Source organism: Rhyacophila brunnea, unplaced genomic scaffold (genome assembly GCF_057557595.1).
Source record: "Rhyacophila brunnea isolate RB1 unplaced genomic scaffold, BYU_Rbru_1.0 scaffold_12, whole genome shotgun sequence".
Lineage (NCBI taxonomy): Eukaryota > Metazoa > Arthropoda > Insecta > Trichoptera > Rhyacophilidae > Rhyacophila > Rhyacophila brunnea.
Window position 1 is genome coordinate 6,606,550 of NW_028232774.1, and position 23,958 is coordinate 6,630,507.

At 34.3% G+C, this 23,958-nt stretch overlaps 1 protein-coding gene across 1 annotated transcript in view; it reads left to right on the plus strand.

Moving 5' to 3' along the window:
• Window positions 1–22,083, plus strand: part of dap (cyclin-dependent kinase inhibitor dacapo) — a 125,940-nt gene extending 103,857 nt beyond the window's left edge. The window contains exon 2 of the mRNA XM_085960702.1: window positions 20,073–22,083. Within this exon, the coding sequence (XP_085816828.1) occupies window positions 20,073–20,194 (122 nt within the window). The 3' untranslated portion in view covers window positions 20,195–22,083. The remainder of the gene's footprint in view (window positions 1–20,072) is intronic.
• The last annotated feature ends 1,875 nt before the right edge of the window (window positions 22,084–23,958 follow it).

Below are 23,958 nucleotides of genomic sequence, written 5' to 3' on the forward strand. Positions count from 1 at the left end.
TGCACAGTTATGTACCGAAATATGACTATATTCTAAAACATTAGAGCGAGAGGTTTAAAAGAATACTATTTTATGTAACAAAAATACTTTATGCAGTCATCAAATGTTTAAAATAACTATAAAGGATAATAAGGCTTCAAAATTATATAAATAGATTATCTACAACGTTTAAGGAGTGTCCAGGATCATGGTTTGAAAATACAATAAAAACTCAATTTTGACTTTCGACGAGCATGTCCACCCTTAAGTATGGTACGATAAAGGACGATGATAAAAAATTATAAAGATGGAATATGTAAGTATAAGTAGCTCACCAGACAATATCAATTTTTGAAAGTAGCTCACATCCTTGTTGAGCTTGGAGACCACTGGTCTAGACTCTAGATTGTTTTACAAAAGCAATCAATGTGTTGTTTCGATTGCGCTGTGTAATGCATTAGCTATCATGGTTATTGGGGTTAATAATAATGCCAAGACCATAAATAATTGCATTGTCTTGTTACAATTACGAAGTCACGTTTCCTGATTTCTTGAGTATAACCATTATAAAGTTAATTTGACGTTTGATGTCGCTAATTTGACGTGGCGTAAAAACAGCGAAATAACATTTAAATTACTATGTATGAGTTATTATTATTTAGTAGGTATTGAGCGCATCGTTCGTAATGGAACTTTTTTCCTGTTTTCCACGGCCACGCTTTTTTGTGATTTTACCGAGGCTTCGACTTCGACTTCGACTGTCATATCGCCTCTTCTCTTCTAGAAAGGGATCCACCGTCGGATCCTCACTCCTATTCTATTAAAGAACTTTTCAATTTCATTCTTTTTTTGCTTCATACTTCTGGCATTCCAGTGTACAATCCTAATTTGATTTTACTATCTATTTTTTTGCAGAACCTTCCCCAGGTCCTCCTCCTAAATGTCCTTCTTTGGCGTGTTTCTATACCCAGTCTACTGCTTTCTTTAGTTTGTATCGCCGTGTCATTGCTCGGATCATTGTTTCTGCCACCGAGTTTAAAAATACTCACATCACTAATGTTATTATTTTGTGCAGTATGTATTTGCTTACGCCTTACATAATAGTACATACTTTATAGTTTTGCACAAACCGACTTGTTATTATTTGTGCGTATGCCCGAATCCAGAAAAGTCATCATAAATCGTCCGGTGTTCGAATCCAGAACTAAGCTCATCACAGTATAAAACTATTGAATGGTATGTCAAATGTTAACATGTGGCGCCCTCGCTCATCGGACAACTTGTACTGGTGGATCTATAGTTTGAATATACTATTTGTGCAACATGTAATTTACGAATGGCTAGTATTTTACCCACTTGAAAGTCGATAATTTGGCACTGTGACAGTAATGTGTGTACGATTCATATGAAAGCATTTTTAGTCTCACTAGTACTAGCAGGAACTACATTAAAACCCCTGTGGATATATTATAATAAATATAGGGAATAGTCGGAAATGGCCATTATGAATGCTCTAATAATGTCAACAAGCGATATTACAGCCTTAATTTAAACAAACTATGAAATGGCATGGGTTTATGATGCATAGGTTGACAACCTATGATCTTTCGCAAGCCGTCGAGCATAATCAGTTAAATTAACAATAATTATTTCGATTCTGTAATATTTTAAATTAAATAAGAATAGTTTATGATGAATATTCAATGATTAACTACATAGTATTATCAATTATGACCGTGTCTATTTATTCTGGTTATTTTTTCTTATCAAAGAGATTTGACCCGATTTTCAACTATGATGCATGCACCTACCTATACGTAATTAATACTAACAATTATTTTTTTGGTAAGAATTTCTTTAACCGCCAAAAATTGGTCAGTAAAAAATACATACAACATTCCGACACCTTTCCCAACCACAGTATTACTAGTAAATCTGAACGTTGATTGTTTTTGGGAAATTTATTTAATTACGCATGTCAGATATCGCATTTTTGGTTAATCAAAAACCACTCGAACATTAACTTAAGACGTTATTATGTCCTACTGTACCAATTTTGTTACGGAAATACTATTCGGGTTATACCTAGGTATATAGACTTGGCTGCGCGAAGACACGATCACTAACCCTACTCCGGCTCTCACATCTAAACTCGTCCGTCTGCAACGTGTCGAATACGTCGATGTGACGTCATCGTTATTCACAAAACACACGTTATCTTATGCACCTTCGCACACTGCTGGAATAAAACATTTTAGTTTGAAAAAAAAAACACTATTTACTACTAAAAACACATGCAACTATTTTCAACCGACATACAGCGCGGGTATAATCCCGAAATGTCGGACTTCGTCATTCAATTAGGCTTGCCGAGTGCTGTCCTCGTACGGCCTTGCTATACGCACATAAGAAAGTTACATGTTGCGCTCAGTTTTGATTTATGACTATTATCCCAGTCGAGACGATTTTCAATGTGCGACTGGGCGTACCATTGACCACAATATTGAATTCCCCATACTCTTTGCGTGGAATGTCTTCACACGTTTTGTAGTGTGCGTTGATCGGATGCGACACGCTAGGGAGTTCAGACTGTTCAGAGTGTCCACAGTTGGCCGTCGCGACGGATAATCGCTCGTGCCTCGCCTATTAACTTATGTCGCTTCGTCGGTAAGCCGTCAAAAGATGTTGTTGGATCAGTCGGCTATTGTGACGACGAAAATATTCTTAGGTTTATTCGGTCTGAAGAAAAAATGTGCGACCTCGCCCGCTACCGCAAAAAGTTTAAGAACTCCTGATATCAAGGAGATAAATATACCCAGTCTTACGGCAACCGGTAACATCTCTTCTCATGACTACGGTGCTCTCTAGTGCACGTCAGCCAAAGTCTTGGTAGGTTACTACTCAGGCAAGGCACAACTTTAAAGTGCGCATAACGTTCATTGTGACTTGCGACCCGCCGCACCTAGAGTTGGGTATTTCCCGAGAAAATCTCAATTTTGAGATTCGGGATTTCCGGAAAAGAATTCTCGAGAATTCTCGAGATATCGGGAAATTTAATAAAACCCTTTAAAAATCCTAAAATCAGTGTAAAAACAAATTCCCAAAAAATATGTATTTTTTTATTTACGTAAGAAGACAAGGAAAACAAACTGTCAATCGCTGCGTCTGACAATCGCGTACGCTTTTGAGACACAAAATTCCTCGATGTTGCAAAAATTGCGCTAACTTTGAGTCGACGTTGGCTTAATTGTGTTAAATGCCCCGATCAGTCTTTTTGAACGTTTTGTGTTTTCTGTCCACTTTTTTCGTATAGAAAATCGTTTATTCAATTGATATTAATTGATAATAAAGAAATCCCGAGAAAAGATTCTCGAGATCTTGGATTTCCCGAAATGTTAAAAATTTCAATTCTCGAGATTCGAGATGGAAAATCTCGAGAATTCCCGTCGGGAAATTCCCGAAACCCAACTCTAGGCCCGCACCCACACGTGGTTATCGTATGCGTGTGGCCTAACTGGGAATGCGTTGGTAGTATCAATATTCTTATCGTTTTTTAATGAAAATGAGAGATTACAATGTGTCGGTTGCATGATACTCATTCATTATAACATCAACTTAATAATAATGTTGTAGTAAATAAATATGTACATATTTATAAATACTATCCACGTTGTTTGTGGCAGTTGTAAAATCTCACCTTATCACTACGCCACGAGAGGGAACGCGACGCTCGATAGTAAGTAGTAAGTTGAAATGATTTCACTTTCATCCGATACCTGCTTGCAATTAATTCAGTTTTAATGATTCGTGTGTCGTGTTTTTTCACAGATCGCTGAAAAAACTGCACCCTCGTTCGAATGAAACATTCCGAAAGATTGAATCATTTTAAACCACGCGGTGAACGATTACAAAATGGCTTTTTATAATGCGCATACAACTATTTTATTTATCTCTTATAATTTTGCTAAATGGTAATCCTAGAAGTATGTTAAGAATACAGTTTTTTTTTAACTTAGATCTTGAAAATGTTCGCTGTTTAATATTGTATTTATATTTTGATAATTCGGTTGGTTTATATCCACCCGAAAGAACTATCGAAAACATAAACATGTCGAACAGAATAAATTAACAAAATACAAAAGTTTCAATCCCGGTGAAAATCCCAATTATAATAATATCATGCTATCAAATTCAATTTTTCAATCTTCTTGCTGTAGGCTTCTTTCGATAGTTGACGGTCGCTTAGCCAAGTTAATATTTTTCTAGCATAATATGGCTCTTGCCCTCTTACCCTTATCTGCATTATGTGTGTAAATGACATTTTTCGTTGAGGAAAATATAGGAGAATAATGCATATTGGTGGTACCTAACATGTTTTCTTGTCTTATGGGTTACTGCGATATCTGATAACACCGTTCCTTTAATCTACAGGTTGCGACTAAAGTCTACGCCCTACGGAATTGGACCTAGAGATAACCGCATAGGCCGTAGATTTTAGACCAATATGAATAGGTATAATGTAGCGCCTGATTGCCAATATGGTATACATATTTAATATCAGTACCTATGTCCTACTCCTAGGTAATAGGTAATCAATAATTATTTGTTAATTTAAATTAGATCATAGAAAATTAAAAATTCTCATATAGGTACCAACTGCCCCGGTTTTACGGTTGATTGTGTTATAGTTATACAACGGTTTTGCTCTAATATTGGTGATTCTTTCAATATGAATTCGATTACTTATATAGGTAGGTATTTCCAAACCAACGTTTTAAGGTGCAGGCAATTGACCTACGTTATAGGTTTAGGTCCTGCGATGCAACAATTCGAGAAAATTGTAGGTATATTGTAAGCACGACTTAAAATAATAACGATTCACGAATAAGAGCTCTTAAATAGGTACGATGTCAATAATATTCACTGGTGTGGTGTGTTGTGTTGTGTTTGGGTATATTTTACAATGTACGATATAATATGTGTACATTGTCTATTATTACTTATATAATATCAAGTTATTAATAATTACTTATTGATAAGAAGTAATATTTCGATGTTAAAAAATAGGACGAAGCCAAACTAACATGTAACTTCAGCATGCACAAACCGAAGGTCGCCCAGTAAATGGTCCGGTTGGTTTTATTTTCACCGAATCTCGCGGGCTTTTTTGCATTTGCATTTTAATTTTGTTTGTCCAACTGCGCGCGATGACGTCTAGCGTTCGGCCAGCCAATCAAATCCTTATTTGTCGACATTTTGTTTTAGTAATTTTGGCGGGATTACGGCTGGTGGCCGTTGTTGACACACATCGCGGTTGGCGGCCTTCGACGGGCTGGAATGTGCAACCCGCCGAGCGATTACATACTTTGGCAAACCAATCGGACAATAATAAAATAATAGACCATCAAATTCAACAGACTTTTCTAACAATACCTCGTTCTCACTCGGAAGGCATTGACATATTTCGTAGATAATATATAAAAAGATACTGCCTAGTTAACTCCTGGTTATACCTATGCACGTTGCACACATCTAAGCATATTGACACATCGTCACAAAGAAAATACACGCATTATTTCCTGACAATGACATCGGAAGTTATATTAGGTACCTGTAGGTATATCTACTAACTACTTATGCAGTGGCGAAAACCCAAATCTCTTCTCCAGTATATATATTATTATATACATAGCTAAATGCATTTTCTTTTACTTTTACTGCAAAAAACACTGAATAATTGTTTCTCTACATAAATGTACTAATATTTATTGGTATATTATTATGGATATTATTATTGAGGTCGTTATTGTGGCCGACTATTATAATTCACGTTCTTGTCCTTTGAAAGGACATTGTAGCACCCATTTTTTTGTAGTAGGTATCCATTTATCACCCCACCAGCCTACCTTAATAACGACTAATATGGCAGATAGATATTAATTGTAGCTACAGTCTAAACGGGGGTAGTCAACCTTTTTATACCTACCGCCCACTTTTGTATCTCTGTTAGTAGTAAAATTTTATAACCGCCCACCGGTTCCGCAGTAATGGTGATTTATAAATTAGGGAAGTAACTTTACTTTATAAAATGTATAAAGCAGAGTTAAAGCATATACCTAATAATAATTACTTACCAAATAGGTACTTTATGTAAGACTTTCGCTAAGTTTGGCATAGTAAATCTATATAAAACAACTTACTGTGGTTAAATCTATCTTTTATTTATACTTTGCATACATACATAGAAGCATGAAGTCTGATGAAATTATATTTAATTAATTAAATTAATAATGAGATCCCCGAGGCTGATGCTGCGAAACTCTTTTGTTTGGGGTCACACTTATAGCGCCATTTAGTTTCACTTACATAACGTGAACTAAACTTATGCGAGGGCGATACAAATAGAGAACCTACTCTCTCAGTCAGTAATCCGCCACCCCAAAAACCAGACAAGTATCCAATTAGTGAAAGCGGCGGATTATAGTGCATACATACAAAACATTGTAAAAATTAAAACAGGTATTTCGTAAAAACTAGCAAATTACTGTTTTATTTATAATCAAAATCAAGTACTTATTTACTAAATTATACATAATATTATGTAATAGGTATATTTTCTGAAATTTAAATTGTTACGGGGAATTTTATGAAAACACAATGAAAATATTTTGAAAACCCCTACCGCGCGCCATGAAAGCTAGAACGCCCACTAGTGGGCGGTAGGGACCAGGTTGACTACCCCTGGACTCTACACGATCTAGGTACTTATATTTTATTTTTTCCTGCTCGAAAGACTGGGAATTATTGTTTCTCGAGATTTTGTATTATTGTGAGGTCGCCAGTCGCCACTGTTCAGGTTAATCTACCTTTGCCCTTTGAAATGACAATCAATGACATTGCGTATTATACAATAATATAATGGCAGATATAAATTTTGTTATATATGTATTACTCCTTATCTTTGTTGCTCAATTTATGTTTTCGTGGCGTGTTATTATCTTACATGTCTCTTCATGACCAACATGATGACGTATTATAAAAGCTACAAGTCGATGCAAGTTGAAACATTCTAAAAGTTCAGGATGTGGTTTTTATGAAGCTTTTTGTATCGAGTGAATCACAATCAATATGTGAAAATATTCAAACCTTTACCTGGTATGACACCGACAATAAACAGAAGTCATCCGATGAGAGGGAGAAAGAGAGAATTCTTATTCTCTGGGAACGTCAATAAAACTAACAGGCATTTTAAATAAAACTTAGATCGCTTTTGGTTGAACGTTTGCTACTGAAAGAAAAATATATCTAAATAAAAATAAATAGGTATTTCATACGCTCTTAAAATTATCTCGATAAGTATTCTGACTGATAGGAAGTTGTAAACTAATCTATAGGAATGGGTTTTAGTGACCCAGCTTTCGCATGTTTATACTTGCTATCGTGCCCCCCACATCCTGAAGCGGACCCCCAGGCCAGGATCTTTGGCGGGCCCTTCCTACCTATTGCTAGGATTAAAGGTAGTGTGACGGTTTACGTAGTGTTTTCCAAATGGTGTTCCAGGTAAAAATTATTTTAATCTAAAAGGTATTCAATGTAGTTTTAACGATTTTTTGAATTTTTTAATAGACCCACCTGATATACAACAATCAAAAATTGCATTGGACAACCACATGTTTTAAAATATTAAAATGCTTAAAGTAAAATAGCGCCGCAGGTGACTTTTTTTTACTATTAGAGCAAATTTGTGATAGTAAAATGGTAAATCCGCCACGCCGGGCCCCCAGGCTAGAGCCCTGTCAGCCCCATGGGGGCCATGCTTGTTATTATATACACAAATACATAACCTACATAAGTATCTACATCTAGCTGAAGATGGCGAAATGCGAAACGCGGGTCGCTAATACCGATTCCGATACTCGATACTCCCCCATAGCTAGTCAATTGGCATTTAATTGAATTTCCACTAAGTGTCCTCAGTCTAACTCTAACAGTATAAAATTGTCAATAGGTACTAACTTAATCTATCATTGTGGAGACTTTTATCTGACTGAACGAATCAAGACAGAACTCTTATACAATACTACTTATAGAATACACTTATATAATACATAATCAATCGTCCACCGCTGACTTTACATACTCTCGTATTCGTATGCTATTTTAGGCACAGAACAATTAATAAATATAATTCCGATAGACTATTCCCTAATACACTACATTTTGACTCAGGGTTTTGAATGTATGAGTGTCCAACGACAATGAACCACACATATAATATATGCAATAGTGTGTGTTGCTACACCAATATTAAATGAGCGTCAGTGCATAAAACAAGAGCAGTTTTTGGGCAGGACAAGCATTTCTCCACACCCGTTAAGGTATTTCAGTTCCCTGATTTTAGGATGTATTTCCTGTCTTATTTCTCAATGGGATAAGTGAGGAGTTCCTAAACTGTCCGTACCTATTACCAATGAAGAACTTCTAATACGAACAAACAAGGGTAGAAAACGTAAGGCATAAATAAACTATAAAGCACAGAAAGACTGTATTCCTGGGTCAGACTATCCCAGGATATGTAGACGTACTGCTATATGTACTACCTTCGACAAAATATTTATGAATACAATATGTATAGCATTTCTCAAAACGAACTACTGCGTGTACATAATTATAAACATGTCACATTTTCGGGAGGTTGTATAGTTTTTCCATTAAACAAGACATCGTCGGAAGGGTGCTGAGCGAGAGTAAGCGATTAGGCTTGATGTAAGTACATACAGTCAACAATGTTTACCGTGACAGTAATAACTAAGAACTCGCATATTCTTGACTATACTATACTGATATTCAACTATGGATTCTAGAGTGGACGCATTTTTTACAACGTTTTTATTAGGTCGTATTCTTATTTGTCCAGTGGTTGTTTGTCCAGTACAAATCTTGCAATCGATTTTTAACTAACTTCCCGACTAGCTAGACATTTGAAACTTAGAATATATCAGAACACGATGTCAATGCATTCTTTTAAAACTTTTAGCCATGTTTAAGTAGAATTGAATTCATTTTCGGTTAATTATGTTTTGTATGAAAAGTTATTTCGGAAGAAATTCGTTAAAAGTAAAACTTATTATTGGTTGCTAGGGGTCTGGGGTCCTAGCAACTAAATCATTAATATATACGTGCGTTACTATGGAAATCAATGTGAAATGTCAAAATGACATTTCAGTATTCTATATTTAATCAGTATTTCTATCAAGTACAATTTTTTGTGATCGTTAAGGTAGTCAAGTCAAGTTTATATGGTTCAACAGAAAATTTAAAAACGTTGTAGGTATATAAAAAGTTCTTTTTATCTTGTAATTATTAAACTTTCTGTGCTCTAAGTCCAAATGCTCGTACCCTTAGACAAATGACCACGTAATGCTTGTATGTATTACATATTATTTATTCTGTGCGCTAGTTTCTAAAGATTTACAATAACCAAACTTTTGACAAACGGCTCGGCAGCTCCGATTTTCAGTCGTTCCTCGGAACTTGTTTTGCCGCTGCTGTGCCAGTACCTATTATAAAACAACAATATTTTAGCGCGCTTTTGTGGACGCGCCTTCTCGATTGGCCGGGCCGCGACCTCGCCTGTCGTGCCTTTTACACACCAATGTTTACTACACACACTCGTAATAAGATCAACATAATATGAATATAATTCCTCACTGTGCATGTGTGCGGGAGATGCGCGCTTGAACAGTCGCGTCTTGTGGTGGTGTGCGTAAACTTGAATGCAAGCTTGTAGTGAAGCGTGCGCCTCCCGCTAATTCGACTCCTGTGCTACGTACGCTCACTTATCAAAATATTTATTTTTATTCTGCCGCGCTTTTAAAAAAATATTCTTTATTTAAAAGATAGATGGCGCTAGGGAGGGAGGTCACAGTAGTGTTGATTTATTATTTATGAGTAACTACTGTTTTCTGGTAGTTATAACTGAGTTGTTTACTCCCCAACGACCTGCAAAAATTTCCTTTTGAACCCCCTCGTATTGATCATAAAATGTATGTGTTGTAACCAAAGGTATCTAAATTCAAATATTACGAAACCCCATTGATTCTGTAATTCTTATAAATTGAAGGCATGTCGATTAATACAAATGAAAGACCAGAGATGAAAAGGGGTCATGAAAATTTTGAATTACAACGTTTTTTACTAGAAAATAAATATGAACTGACGCATTGCATAATTGGACATAGTTATGCAGGAAGTAGCCAGTCCACAAAAAAAAATAGATATGATATAGATCAGATGCGAGAAGGTTTTCTCTACGTTCTGCTGAAAATAGCCAAGCCGCAAAAAAATATTCTTGAAATAAAATACTATTTACAATTTTACGTACATTTTTTATATCCTATTGTGGACTGGCTACATTCTGCATAACTACGTTCAATTATACTACCTATATAACATAAACTCTTGTTTATGTTTTGATGTTTTGTTATGACATTTATGTGATTGTTCATCTTAATAATACTGGTAATAATACAACGAACTAACTCAAGTTTTATGGTTTATTTTAGCAATTTTTGCATAATTTTTGCATAATTTTTACGGATTTTTTTTATTTATATAATTATGAAGTCGTGATGAAAATTTTTGAAAGGCTTGGGGCTTTTGATATGTATATTATGTGGGCAATAAACAAATTTGAAATTATAACTGATTTTACAGGTACTTTAATGATTAGTCTTAGTATGTAGCCTTTACTCATCATCAATTTTATATGCTTAGGTACCTATTTTGTCTCCGTCTGTACCTACGTTGAAGGTTTTCAAAAAGACAGCTGTGAAAACTGCGTAATAATAATATATTCTTTCGTTAGTAATGAATTTAAGACGATTTTTTTAGTAACTACAGATAGTGATAGCACTGATAAACTGACAATATATTATAACGTGGTAGGTTTGTATATTCTTCTTATCAAACCGGAGTCTTGAACCGTCTTTTATTCCTTTGGTTAGTGCTCCTGACACGTGCGCGACTCGCGGTTACTGTGCTACGCGCAGGTATCAGACAAATGAATGCCACCTCTTTGTGGAGACCATCTTTCTTCTGCTTACCTGCTACCGTTTCCCACTGTTACAATAACCACCTCCGATTCGTGTTGTGGTCTTGATCACTGTTTTTTTTCTGTTCGTTTGTTATCTATCACAACACAAGGCGCCCAACCCTATCTCGAAAGTATTTATTTAAACATTCTGCGTGGCTCTACGTATTTAAATTCATAAAAACCGTTGGCTTTTTTATCAAGTTTTTCGGTCAAGTTTGTGCCTACGATATCTACAATTTTATATATATGTACCTACTTATCTTTATTAACGTAAAAACAACACAGTTAATATATATTTACGTACAGCAATATGAAACACAAATAAAGGGTCACGTTGTCGAGTTCTTAATATTGTATTTATATACTTGGGGGGTCGTCCATACATGACTTCACCGCTCAAGGGGAAGAAGGGATCTGGTAATAATATGATGATTTGCGACGACGTTATTTTTTTATTAATTTTTATTCAAACAAAATATTTTTCCTGAGAATTAAATAATCCACGAGTATAGGTACTTATATTATTCTGAAAACGACCATTTTTAACGATGTGGACGTACAAAAATGTAACGTAGGTTATTTAAACAGAGGCGGGTGATTTTGTGACGACTGGGGAGGGGGTGGGTCAAAAATACCGAATACTACACTTATTCGACTTCTTACACCTTAACTTACTAACTTAACTAACTTAGTCAGTAAAAATATTTTCCGCATTTAGTTAGGTATATAATCTAATTAGTATAAGATTTTTTCTCGCAATGCTACTGTGAAATTAAAAGAATTTCTTCATTAAAATGATTATTTTTCGATGGTGGTGCCTCGCGTCGATTATTCAATGTTTCCTGCATTTATCACACCATCCTTATTATTATAATATGCTAGTCATGGCCCCCACAAAGGGGGGGCTTACAGGGCTCTAGCCTGGAGGCCCGGGCTCACGAAGGGGCCGGCGTGTCGAGTCGACCAGATAAGTAATACAAACACACATCACAAATTCTCTATAATAGTAAAAACAATCGCCCGCGGCGCTATTTTCTTTCAATAATGTTATTATTTAAAATTATGTGGTTGTACGATACAATTTTTAATTGTGTATCGATACTCGACAACTCCATAATTCAAATGGATGTAAATATACAAAACAATACTAAATATAGGTACACATTAATTTTACCGCATACACCATTTGGAAAACGCTACTGTAGAGCGTCACACTGCCTTAAGCGATAGTTAGGGGGGGGGGGGGGGCACCAAAGATCCTAACCTGGGGGCCCGCTTCAGGATGTGGGGGCCATGATGCTAGTGTTAGGCAAGAAATCTAGTTTTCTCATTCTGTTTATACAAACTGTTGAAATAATTATCGTAGGTATTAATTAATTTTATAAAAGAATACAATTGCATTTTGTCAGTTTGTTGTCATGGATACATTAAACGCACCACAGATATTGTATACCTGCATGGTGTGGAAGTGATAAATTTTAACTGTCTGTTTCTTACGCCATCGTTCCGATTAAAATGATCGACGTCCTGTCCATTACTCGGGCTAACGATCACGTGTTGTGTTGTGACACAAAAACAGTGGTCTTCTCGGAGGACGATAGTTGCCCTCTCGGACGTGCGTGGCGCCGGTGTGGCGCTGGCCCTCTTGCGCAGGACAGGAAGAGGAACCTGTTTCCCGGCCCCTTCCATCCCGGAGACTCGCTCCTCCTTGTCGTCCGAAAGCTGCAAGACTGCTGCAGAACGTCGACCTCTGCCGAAGCTAGTTCCCACAACCCTCACAGCTTTTTCTATGCTTACAATACTCGGAATAGAATCGATTCATGGTGGACGGTGGAGGAAGATCTGTGAAAGGTGAGCGGTGAAGGGTTTTGATAGCATCTTGTGAAACGGGCTGTATGACTATTTTATAAATCTTGGCCGTGCAATTGTTCTAATATGCAAGTTTTTCAGTCGATGCAAAAACAAAATTAACGCGTGTCCGTTTCATTGAAACGCATATCATGTTGTACCGTTTAATATCCCGATGGTAGTCGAAACTCGAAAGCGACAACAGAATGTCGTTTCTTATGACTAAGTCTAGATCAAGATACATATGTGCGTCAACAAATGTCCGTGCACATAACCACTTTTTATACGTTTTGAAACTCAACGCAAATATTACTATCAAATTAAATGTAGTTAGTAAATTATTTGTAGTAGGTATACTGCGTAGGTAGTTTATTCAAAACTGCATTCCACGAGACAACGCGTCGTTACTTCCGATGGAACACTGTTTTCCCCACTTGCTCCTCTCAGTATTTTTGTACCTACATGAATACAAAATACAAAATTTGTATCAAAATAATATCAATTACATATATTTTCGTTAACAGTTTTTATACAATGTTCATTTGTTCATGCATAGGTGTATCTTAGTATATCCTTCAATATTAATAATTGGTACTGCACCTTACGCTACATAAAAAAAAACCTCAAAGCTTCTTTCTTTTTAGATTATTTTTTATGACGACTTAATAGACTCCACTGCCATAGAAATAGACTGACGATATTATAATATGGTCGGGTCGGGTGTAATTTATCCAATTGCTAGTAGGTACTACATGCAAGCATTTTTTTTTTGTTTAAGCTGTGAATAAAACTATAAACTAATAAAAACCATATAGTGAACATAATATGTTTTCTTTATTTATATTTTCATAAATTTCGAAAAGCCACGTTGAATCATTAATCATTGAGTATTATTTTGTTAAAATATGACGAAGAACTCGTACCTATCAGATGAAACAAATTATCAGAACTATGATCATATTCAAAACCTCTTTTATTCAAAACATCCATTTAAAAATCTCTTAAATCATTTAATAATTATTTTGTTTCGAAAAAACGTGATTTCACCTAAACATTTATTATTTACATACGATACATGACGATATTTACATTATACAATTGATGCAATAAACGTTATACTACATATTAGGTAGGTACTTACTAATAATTATTTTTTAAATATGTAATTTAAAAATATTTGATACCGTCTTCCTTGTTATCTATCTGTGACTTAATATATATTGCATGCTACAAGTCCTGTATTTCGTACACGCAGAACGCATTAAGTCATATGCTACAATAATGTTTTATTTTCAAAACTATACACCCTATGACTTTTTTTTACCAGGACGCAGTGCGTAAAATTTTATAGATTTTGGCATTTAAAGCAGGAAACCACCAAAAACTGAATTAATGCGTTCTGTCAGGATACCATAGTTTTATTATGTGCATCCTTAAGCCAAATAATTGTCTACCGAGCTAAACGGAGTATCTGGGTACCCGACTAACATAGAAAATATGCCCAGTGCTTTTGCTCCGTATTGTGTTGCTAGTTGATTCATTTCCATGTGAATGTATTCAGGTGAACCGATGCATTTGAGGCGCTGATTCCATAATTTATCGCTCTGGACATCCTCCGCCAATACAATCACACCCTACCACTCTTTAGTTGGTATCTTGATTTAGGACCATCTCTCATTTTTATCGCTTTCATTTCCACCAGATGTTGTGAACCTTTTCCTATTATGTGATAGTTAAAGCCAATTTATATCAAAAAATAAATACCATTATTTCGTAGTATTTGTTTGCTCTTTCACCTCTGCTTGGACTGTTTGTTCACAAATTGAATACCTAAGTATTACCTAATTGTATGACGATATTGAATGTAGCAAAACATAGAAGAACACTGTAAATTAGTTATGAATAATCATTATATACGTTGTTACGTATTTTTCCGACTGTAGACGAGAACTCTGACATTTTTACTAGTGTTAATAATCGGTGTGCCCATGTTAACCTAAAACATCGGACGAAGCAGTTGTTTGTTCTCATACGGTGTGAAATTAACCTGTCATTGGTGATACCAATTGGAAGGACAATAGCTGTGTCCAACTAATAAATTGACTTGGCTGTCTATATATTCCACTTACGTTTGGTGACTTTAGATGGGTCTTGTTTTATTAATCTTTTTGATATATACGGTTTATTTATATTTAACTCAGTTTAAGTACATACCTATATCTTTGTATGATTTTGATTTTTTTTATAACTACATATTTACAGTAGGTAAGTAGATGGATATATTTGAAGTGGAAGTGGAAAAGTGCAAAGATTGCGTCACTCTCACTAGTCCTTACTAATAATAATATTATATCAAAGATTTTTTCAATGATTTTTATAGAGGATTTCATTAAAATGGCTCATACGCCCGACGTTGGTAACCCCGTGCGAGTCGAAAAACGAATCCTTTCCTTTTAATAAACCCTTCTGATTTACGTCGCTGTCTTTAAAAGTCCCGATGGAATGCGTCGAGAGATCACTCTTCAAGAAAGTATTATATTATACGAGACATTAAAATATTTCTGCGTCCTTTGCCTTCGTCATATTTTTATTACAATGTTCTCGAGATGTTTTTACGGCCAGCTCTGTCAAACGGCAAACCCTTTCCTTTTTGATTTTTTCTCGTAAATTAAACCACTAAGTCGTATAGTAAACTGACAATCAAACTATTCAAACTAAATATTTCAGGAGGAAAAGAAATTTTATTAAAAAAAGCTTCATTGGGGTGTGCAGAACCTGAAAATCTGAATTCTGCCGTGTTGGGAAATTAGCGAGCTTGCCATGTGTAGCTGTAGCTAATCTGATTATTGTCCTCAGTGGTCCTTTTGTGTCGGCACTTCCATACGTTTAGGCCCCATGTTTCCATCCATCTGCCTAACTCATTTATAAAAAAATGTTTAAAAATCGTAATTAATTGTACAGTTTTATTTGATCGATTTCTGATTATTGCCGTTTCGGACTATATATATTTAAAAGATAGATCACAGGATCTATTGTGTTTATTATGTATTATTGTAGTTTCGTTGGAATTTAAATGATATTTAGACAATGGCAAGTGCTTAGTTTTTTAAAACTGTAACCGGTACTGTTCGGTTATACGGAATACAGCGGAAAACGCATTTTGAAAATAGCCGATAAACTGGATTATTTGTTAGGTTAACCTAACCAAACCTAACCTAACCGAATCTAACCTTACCCAACCTAAACTAACCCAAACTAACAAATAATCCAGTTTATCGGCTATTTTCAAAATGCGTTTTCCGCTGTATTCCGTATAACCGAACAGTACCCTGTAACCTTTTTATTGTACACTTTTGTAATATTAATTCTTGTACTTATGTAAAATTTATATATAATTATGATATCTACACGACAGTATTGTTGTTTACTTTGATGATACCTACAATACTTCTGTTATGTGAAAGGAGAAGAGATAGATAAGCCTTCAAAATGTTTAAATTAGTCGAATATGTCTTATTATTATATTAGCAAGGTAGTGCCCCAAGACTGGTCATATACCTACACACCGTGGCACTGAATTTTGAATTACGATGGAGGTGCTAGTTATTGATTATCATCGAATGCAATGCGGTAACCCGTTCGCACATTTCGTTCATATTACGATGATTTATTTCAATATGCATCAAGTATGAGCAATAACTAGCACTGCCTACCATAGAACAATAGTTTCGTGTCACGAGTGCACATTTAGAGCTGTCCAATTTATTTTTCGTTTCTCTGAAAAGTAGTGATTTTAGACTCATCTCATTTTTCCTTTCGCACCCAGATTTATAAAATCAAAATTTAGTTCACTACCCCTACTTGGTCGTGTTCATATTTCAGATATTTAAATCACTCTAATCTTGCTGTGATATTTATTATCCACTAGTCTTACAAATAAAGTAGAGTAGCAGAAAGTTTAAAACCATACACGGCTTAGTCGTGCGATGTCTACTCTATAACTTACTTATAGGTAATCAGTAGATAATCACAAGTTTCATAAAATCTGCATATTGCAAAATGTGTTATATTTACGTCGTCGCCCCTAGACCCAAGGGCACTTTACTATGACGCGTTAAAATTGAAGTGTTTCTCCTAGCTACGGAATATTGCTGCATCCGAACAGATGCACGCAGTTTATTGCGTAACATAAAACGTCGCCGGATGGAGACATTTTCCAATATGCTGGGCACGTGTGAAATTCGATGCAACCCTCACGCCAATACTTCTCCCCCATATAGAATGAGGTGACTTTTCGTGACACAAGATACTCAACACTTCCGTTCCTCTCGTGTGAATTGTTATGTACATTGAAGGAACGTACTAATAATACGAACCCTCTGTTTTGTGCGATATATACCTACGTATACGTTTACTGATATTATTTAGTAGTTATACTTGGCAGCGGATCCGGATGCATACATGACCTGCCGAACTGCAATATTGGGTTTTATTAAAAACACACATATTTATTTTTTATGTAACTATCTACATGGATAGTAGATTGTTTAATATAATATATCATTGTATTTTCAACGTTAGCGTAGGATTTTTATTGTAAATGACAACTACCTATTATGATTTACCACAAAGCGTAATATGTAGGTACCTATGCAAATACGCTAACAACGCATTTCAAACTTAGATATGAATAATATTATGTATTCTTCTTCGTTGGTGCCTCATGAGTCATGACAACGGATCGAATATTCAGCGTTACTCAGGGCTTTTGTTACCAAGTGGAAAACTCGGGGTATTATCTATTGTTTAGGTCCGTACATCTATCTGGAGAGAGCGCTTTCCCCGTCCTCTCCTACTTAGTATGTACTACTACTAATAAGTAACAAAATACCACGATAATGGTTTTAAACCCAAGTTATTTATGTTAACAACTATTTTGGTCTATAAACCCATCTTCAGAACCGTGTCCGGAAATTTGTACGTATGCAGTTCGACGTATCACACTTCACCGTGTGGAAATACATGGTCCAACCTCTTTGGGCATAGGTCTGAGATAAAATTCATGTCTAATTATAACACGGTTCTTGTCGGTTTACAGGAAGCCAGCGGCAAACAAATTTTGCCAAAAACGGCTATGAAAATTGAATTAATATTCATCTTGCATCTAATAAAATGCTGTATACTATACGGTCATCTCTTTCAGATACACGGCGAACTGTGCCACGGTGAAATGTTTACGTACAATTTACATTTCGCGACCCGAGAACTACAGGGTTCTAAGTGAACAACTGCAGCAAAAAAGTTATGGGCTGTTGAAGTTTTGAACGCTTGTATTTTGTTAATTGTGAATGTTTTCAATTATTTTTTTAAATTAATATATCAATGATGGTACTGCTATGTTGTAGCTATCAATAAAACTACGTTAAAACTAGTTTTTAATGGTTATTTTTATATATCATAAATTCAGTTAGAACTTTGTCCACCTGAAACTCATACATATCACCTTTACTACAAGGTTCTAACTGAAATTTGTATGGAAATCCTGGTGATTCAGGATACATAGTTTCACTTTTCATGTTAAAATAAATAAAATTCTTGAAAGTTATCTAATATAATATTTTTTTCCGGAGAAAATCTATGGAAATTGTTGGGAAAATGGGAAATTCGGAAAAAACTTAAATATTTTTTTGTAATTTTGGTTTAATACCATTTTAAAATGAAAATTATGTTGAAAATATAATTTAATACAAATACAAAACTATTGTTGATGCAACAAGCTCAATGTTTATTGTTTAATTTCAACTGGCTTGTTGTGTTGCATCTACGTCAGATACATTTATTGTAATTGTGTATAAATACAAGATCGTTGTTACTAATGGCTGAGGGAATGTTGTGTAAAAATTCTTCTATTAAATTATTCGCCTCAGTTTTAGAATAAACTTCTAGCCAGCAATAGGCATATCTTTCAGATCCATCATAACATCATAATGATATTGTATAATTATTATACTAAATCTCTATAGTGTGGGAATTCTCAGGAATAGGGATTTTAGAATACAACATAACCATTTCTTCACCTCATCTACTGAGATTTGAAACATCTCAAACATTTATATCACTTCCAGGAAGACTTTTAAACCTAAAACATTAAATAAATGAATGAAATAGCCTTCAAATACTCTCAATATTTAGACATTATTATTAACAAAAAGGTTAAAGAATAAAGTGTACAATGTTCGTTCGACATTCACATTATTAAATTAATCAATTATGTAGGTATTGAAATTAACGGTTTGTGAATATGTAACTGTAACGTCGTTTGTAACGAACTTTAAAAAAATAACGATAATATAATTAAACCCTACTTACCTTTCACATTATTATTATTCATCTATTAGTGAGTTCACAATTTAAACATTTTTTGAGGTTATGTATCTCGAAGCTATAGTAGTTTATGTAAATACTTGTGGTTTATTGTTAAATACACTGCATAAAGTCTTAATAATAAATTTAAAATACAACACAACAAGATTTTTCTCTTCATATTGTAATTTAAACCATTTTAACAACTTTTAATGTATTCACAAACACGAAATGTCAAAGCACATAGAACTTTGTAGAACGACGGATCTTTTTAGATTATGATAGAACTCTGTAGTACCACAGATATGTTGTAAAATGCACATAGAACTCGGTAGTATTGGGGTTTAATGAAAAAATATAATCAATTTTGACCTCATATTGATATAGTATGTAGATAATGTGACTTGGAAGACTGCCTCATGATTACTTTAGTTTGGCCAAAAATCGACACTTAGAACCTTGTAGTTCTCGGGTCGCGATTTGTAACCCTCCAGAACGACACTAAAATGACTAATTTTCTAAACACTAAACTAAACCTATGTAACTCCCAAGACATGTCATGACAGAAAGAGAGCGTGCGTTTTGTTATCTGTGTTCCCTCTAGCCTTCATAGAACACAAATAAAAAATATTTCAGACATCAGGAGCATAAATAATAATACAATACACATTCTTATTGTATTCATATACATTGTTGTGATTCCGCCGTTTAAAAAACGCGTCGTTCGGTTTTCTATTGGCACAGTCATTGAAATCACTAACGAATTTTCTCATTTCCCTTTTCGCAGATTACATGAAGCCGCGCAAGCGCCGAGCGGAAGACGCCGAGGCCCCGCCCCCTTCCAAGATGGCGCGCGCGAGCCCTCCGGTCGTCGCGACGCCCTCCACCGCGGCGTCGCACTCGAGCTAAAACTGCGCGTCCCACGATGCACCCTTGCCGCGCACCCCGCAGCGATTACGAGGACCACTTCTTTATATCGGTTGATTAAACCCTATAAAGACGACACAAACGCTTCTGCTTTCTTACACCATCGTTGTTGTGTTACAAACGACAATAAACAGAAAAGTCAAGAAAGAAGATAATATCTTTTATTTTTCATTTTTTTTTTATTAAGATGCCATATTTCTATTGATTGCAGTGGCTAAGGGTGGAGGTAAGCTATTTTAAGATCTGAATAAATAGTGCACACTAAACTTCGTCAGTAATACGTATTTGTTTTCATTGAACTAAGACTACAATTTGCAGACGATGTTAGTTAGTTTTTTAAATTCAATTAAGCCCTGCGGAAACCAACCCATAATATATTATAATAGTCAAAAAATGTTCATTTATCTAGAAAATATCTAAAATTATGCCATTAAATCATACTTACAATCATTTTGGATATATTATAGATGGAATAGTATTTTTGATCTGTTAATCTATTATGGTTTGGTAAGCCAGGGCTTAATGAATTAAAAAGAAACTGACCAACACCATGTGTAATATTATTAATTATGTATTGTTAATTCAACAAAAACAAACAAGTATGTATGGAAAGGTGTCCACTATTTCGTAGGATTGTCCATAGCAAAAGAAAACTATTACGGTTTGGATTAGGCAGGGTTTTATTGGTTTTTAAAAACTAACCAACACCATCTGTAAATTATTGTAGTCTTGGTTCAATAAAAACAAATACGAATGACTGATACAGTTTTAGCGTGCACTATTTATGTCAGATATTAACAGCCTACCTCAACCCTCCGCCACTGATTGATTGTGTACTAATTACTAATGAATATTATTTTATAATATCTTGTAATCGATATTAAATTGGAATGAACTTGTGAGTAAAAAAAAACATACACTACGATTCTTAGAAATTCTGTTTACCGCTATAGTGTGGTGGAATCAATGATATTTTTTGATTCAGGCTCACATCGTTCATTTCAATAATAATATGTTTTTGTTTGGTTTTATTTGTCAGCATCATCATACCAACTTGCTGGCCCTATCGAAAGGGGTGCTGATATTTAAAACCATGACGCATTTTGTAAAACGTAGGGTGCGATTCTGAATGTGGCGTTGGCATACCTACAGTTTTTTTTACAGAATTTATTTGAAGCTACGCTGATTGCGAAACTAGAATGGATTTTATATATTGCGCTGTATAATAAATCTTTTGAAAGTTTTTATTTTTGCTTTTTCCGGGAAATTTTTTTCTAATTCTTTTAAAACACTTTTTGGTACAAAATTTTGTAAATTAAACGTTTTATTAATGTCTTTTATGTTTTTTTAATGAATATTTAGGTTTAATGATAATTTAAACAGCTGTTTGTTTACTTCACACTAATTTTAATGAGTCGTATTATACATTAGATTTTATACTATATGTATTGCTTGGACCATTTAGAAAATTTCAAATATTTTCTTATTTAGACAAATTTTTAGACTCATTCGTTTTTAATGTTTCATGTTGTCTCGTTTTGTGCTTTTGATGAAAATACATTCTCTCAAAAATAATGTATTATTTGTTTATTTTTTTTTAAGATTTTATCGGTATTTATATTGTAGGTTTTTTAAATGTGGCAATTTTTTATGTGGAAAATATTTTACGGTCATGTCTGTGAACGACGCTTAAAATTTAAACACTAATTATTGTTCTATCCATTTATTTCTTATCCGAAGTACCGATTTGTCTTCATGAGAAGACACTAATTATGGATATGAATGATCATATCCATATTCCAAATAGACAATTGACTCAGAAACCAGAACTTTTCAAACTTTCAAATAATGCCTACTTATTTTTATGACGCAAAAAAGGAAATAAGATTATTATTGTTTGAATTTAAGTAACGTTTATGAATATGTACTATTTATATTTTATTGGATGTATATAAAAATCAAAATACATTTCAGCGTTCACATAATGCACCATTTACTCACTGTTTCATGGGTTATGAATGGCATTGCCATGTAGTTGGTAGCATTTTATGTGAACGTGAGATAGTATTTTATATATTGATTATTGTTCGTTATATTTTCTCTATTTTACGCTAGTGTGACTCTCCCACCCTCTTAAGTAAGAGAATTTGATGAAAATTTTCTTATTATTTTATCATTAATTAATTGTTGGTATATATTGTGGTGTCTTAATTAATTCACAATAAATTATTTTCATTTAACGTGTGTCAACATAATTAAATGTGTTAAAAACTGATACGATGCTATCATCAATACCAGAACAGTGATATGAGTTATGTTTTATGAACGTCGCTTCAAAATAATTTGTTTCCATTCGATGTGAATTAATTTTGCCCCCCACTAAATATTTCCTTCATCACAAAGTATAAATGTACAAAATTATTTTATTTTTTTTGTTTTAATACGCTTAATGTAAATGTTAAATCTTTCGTCTTGATCTCCCAGCATCGAGGAGCTATCTTTTCATGCGATACATATTATTATAATCGTCGACATTCAAAAAACAACCACACAATAAATTTCTGTGATGGGATGCTTGTCTTCGATTACTCAATTTCTACACCGGATCAGAATTATTTATTAACTAAGACCATCTTTTAATTTTGGAGTTGTTTAGTTTCTGATATTTTTTTTTAATTGAAGCATCGCTGAATTTTACAATGCACCTCGGTCTGCTCATATCGTTGCATTAGTTTGTGAGTAAAATATGTAAAATATTAAATACAATTCATGTATTTTTAGCGATATTAATCATAATTAATATAAAAATATTTTGTAATTTTATACTCATCGGTAAGACAGTTAGTTAGTTACGCGGAGTTAATTGTATTTTATATTATAGTAATCTATTTAATATTCGCTCGGTTAACTGTATCATTGGTGTAATTCAGAATATGTAATAAATTATAATTGGCTATATTGTATGTATTACCCAAATTAAGTTTGTAACTGTTGTGTTTATATCTAGTATTACTTATTATTTTTATTACTAAGTCAAAATTTTACACACCAACTTTTTTCAATGTGGTGTTATCGTTCATTTGATAATATCAAATTATATTGATAAATGTACCTATCACTATTTGCTTATTGCGAATTTATCAGGGGTTCCGAACCAGCGTTACTTACGTGGGCCCAATCGAACCACCACTAAAAGGAATCCAAATCTTGCTTATCATCTGCGCCATTCTTTTCCTGACGCTTTTACTCCTTGGCCTCGGAGTGAGGCTACCTTCGCTTGTGGAGGAGAACTCTTCCACCGCATTACAGGCTGCCCTACTCCAGGGAAGGATCCGAAATCACCAAGCTCTCCGGCAGTAGTCTTTTTTATTGTAATGTATATTGTGATCCTTCCATCGACCTACTTACACTTACACTCGTGCGCATTTATGGTTTTGCGAATGTTTTCGAATTAAAATTGATCTAACTACGTAATCTTTTTTTTTCAATGATATTTTCTGCAAAATTTACTTGAAAATGCACATTCAATTTAGAAAAGTTGTAAAATAAACTAGTAATGTTTGGAACCTCTGGTTTAAACTTTAAACTCTCACGGCAGATATTTTTACGATAAGCGACTTCCCCTTTAATTTAATTGCTTGTTTCTAATCTTCCCACATTGTAGTTTTTGTTATTTTTTTTAATTCACTACGTTTTCTGGCGGCATTAATGATGAGTGTATTATTTTTAATACACTTAGGCGACAT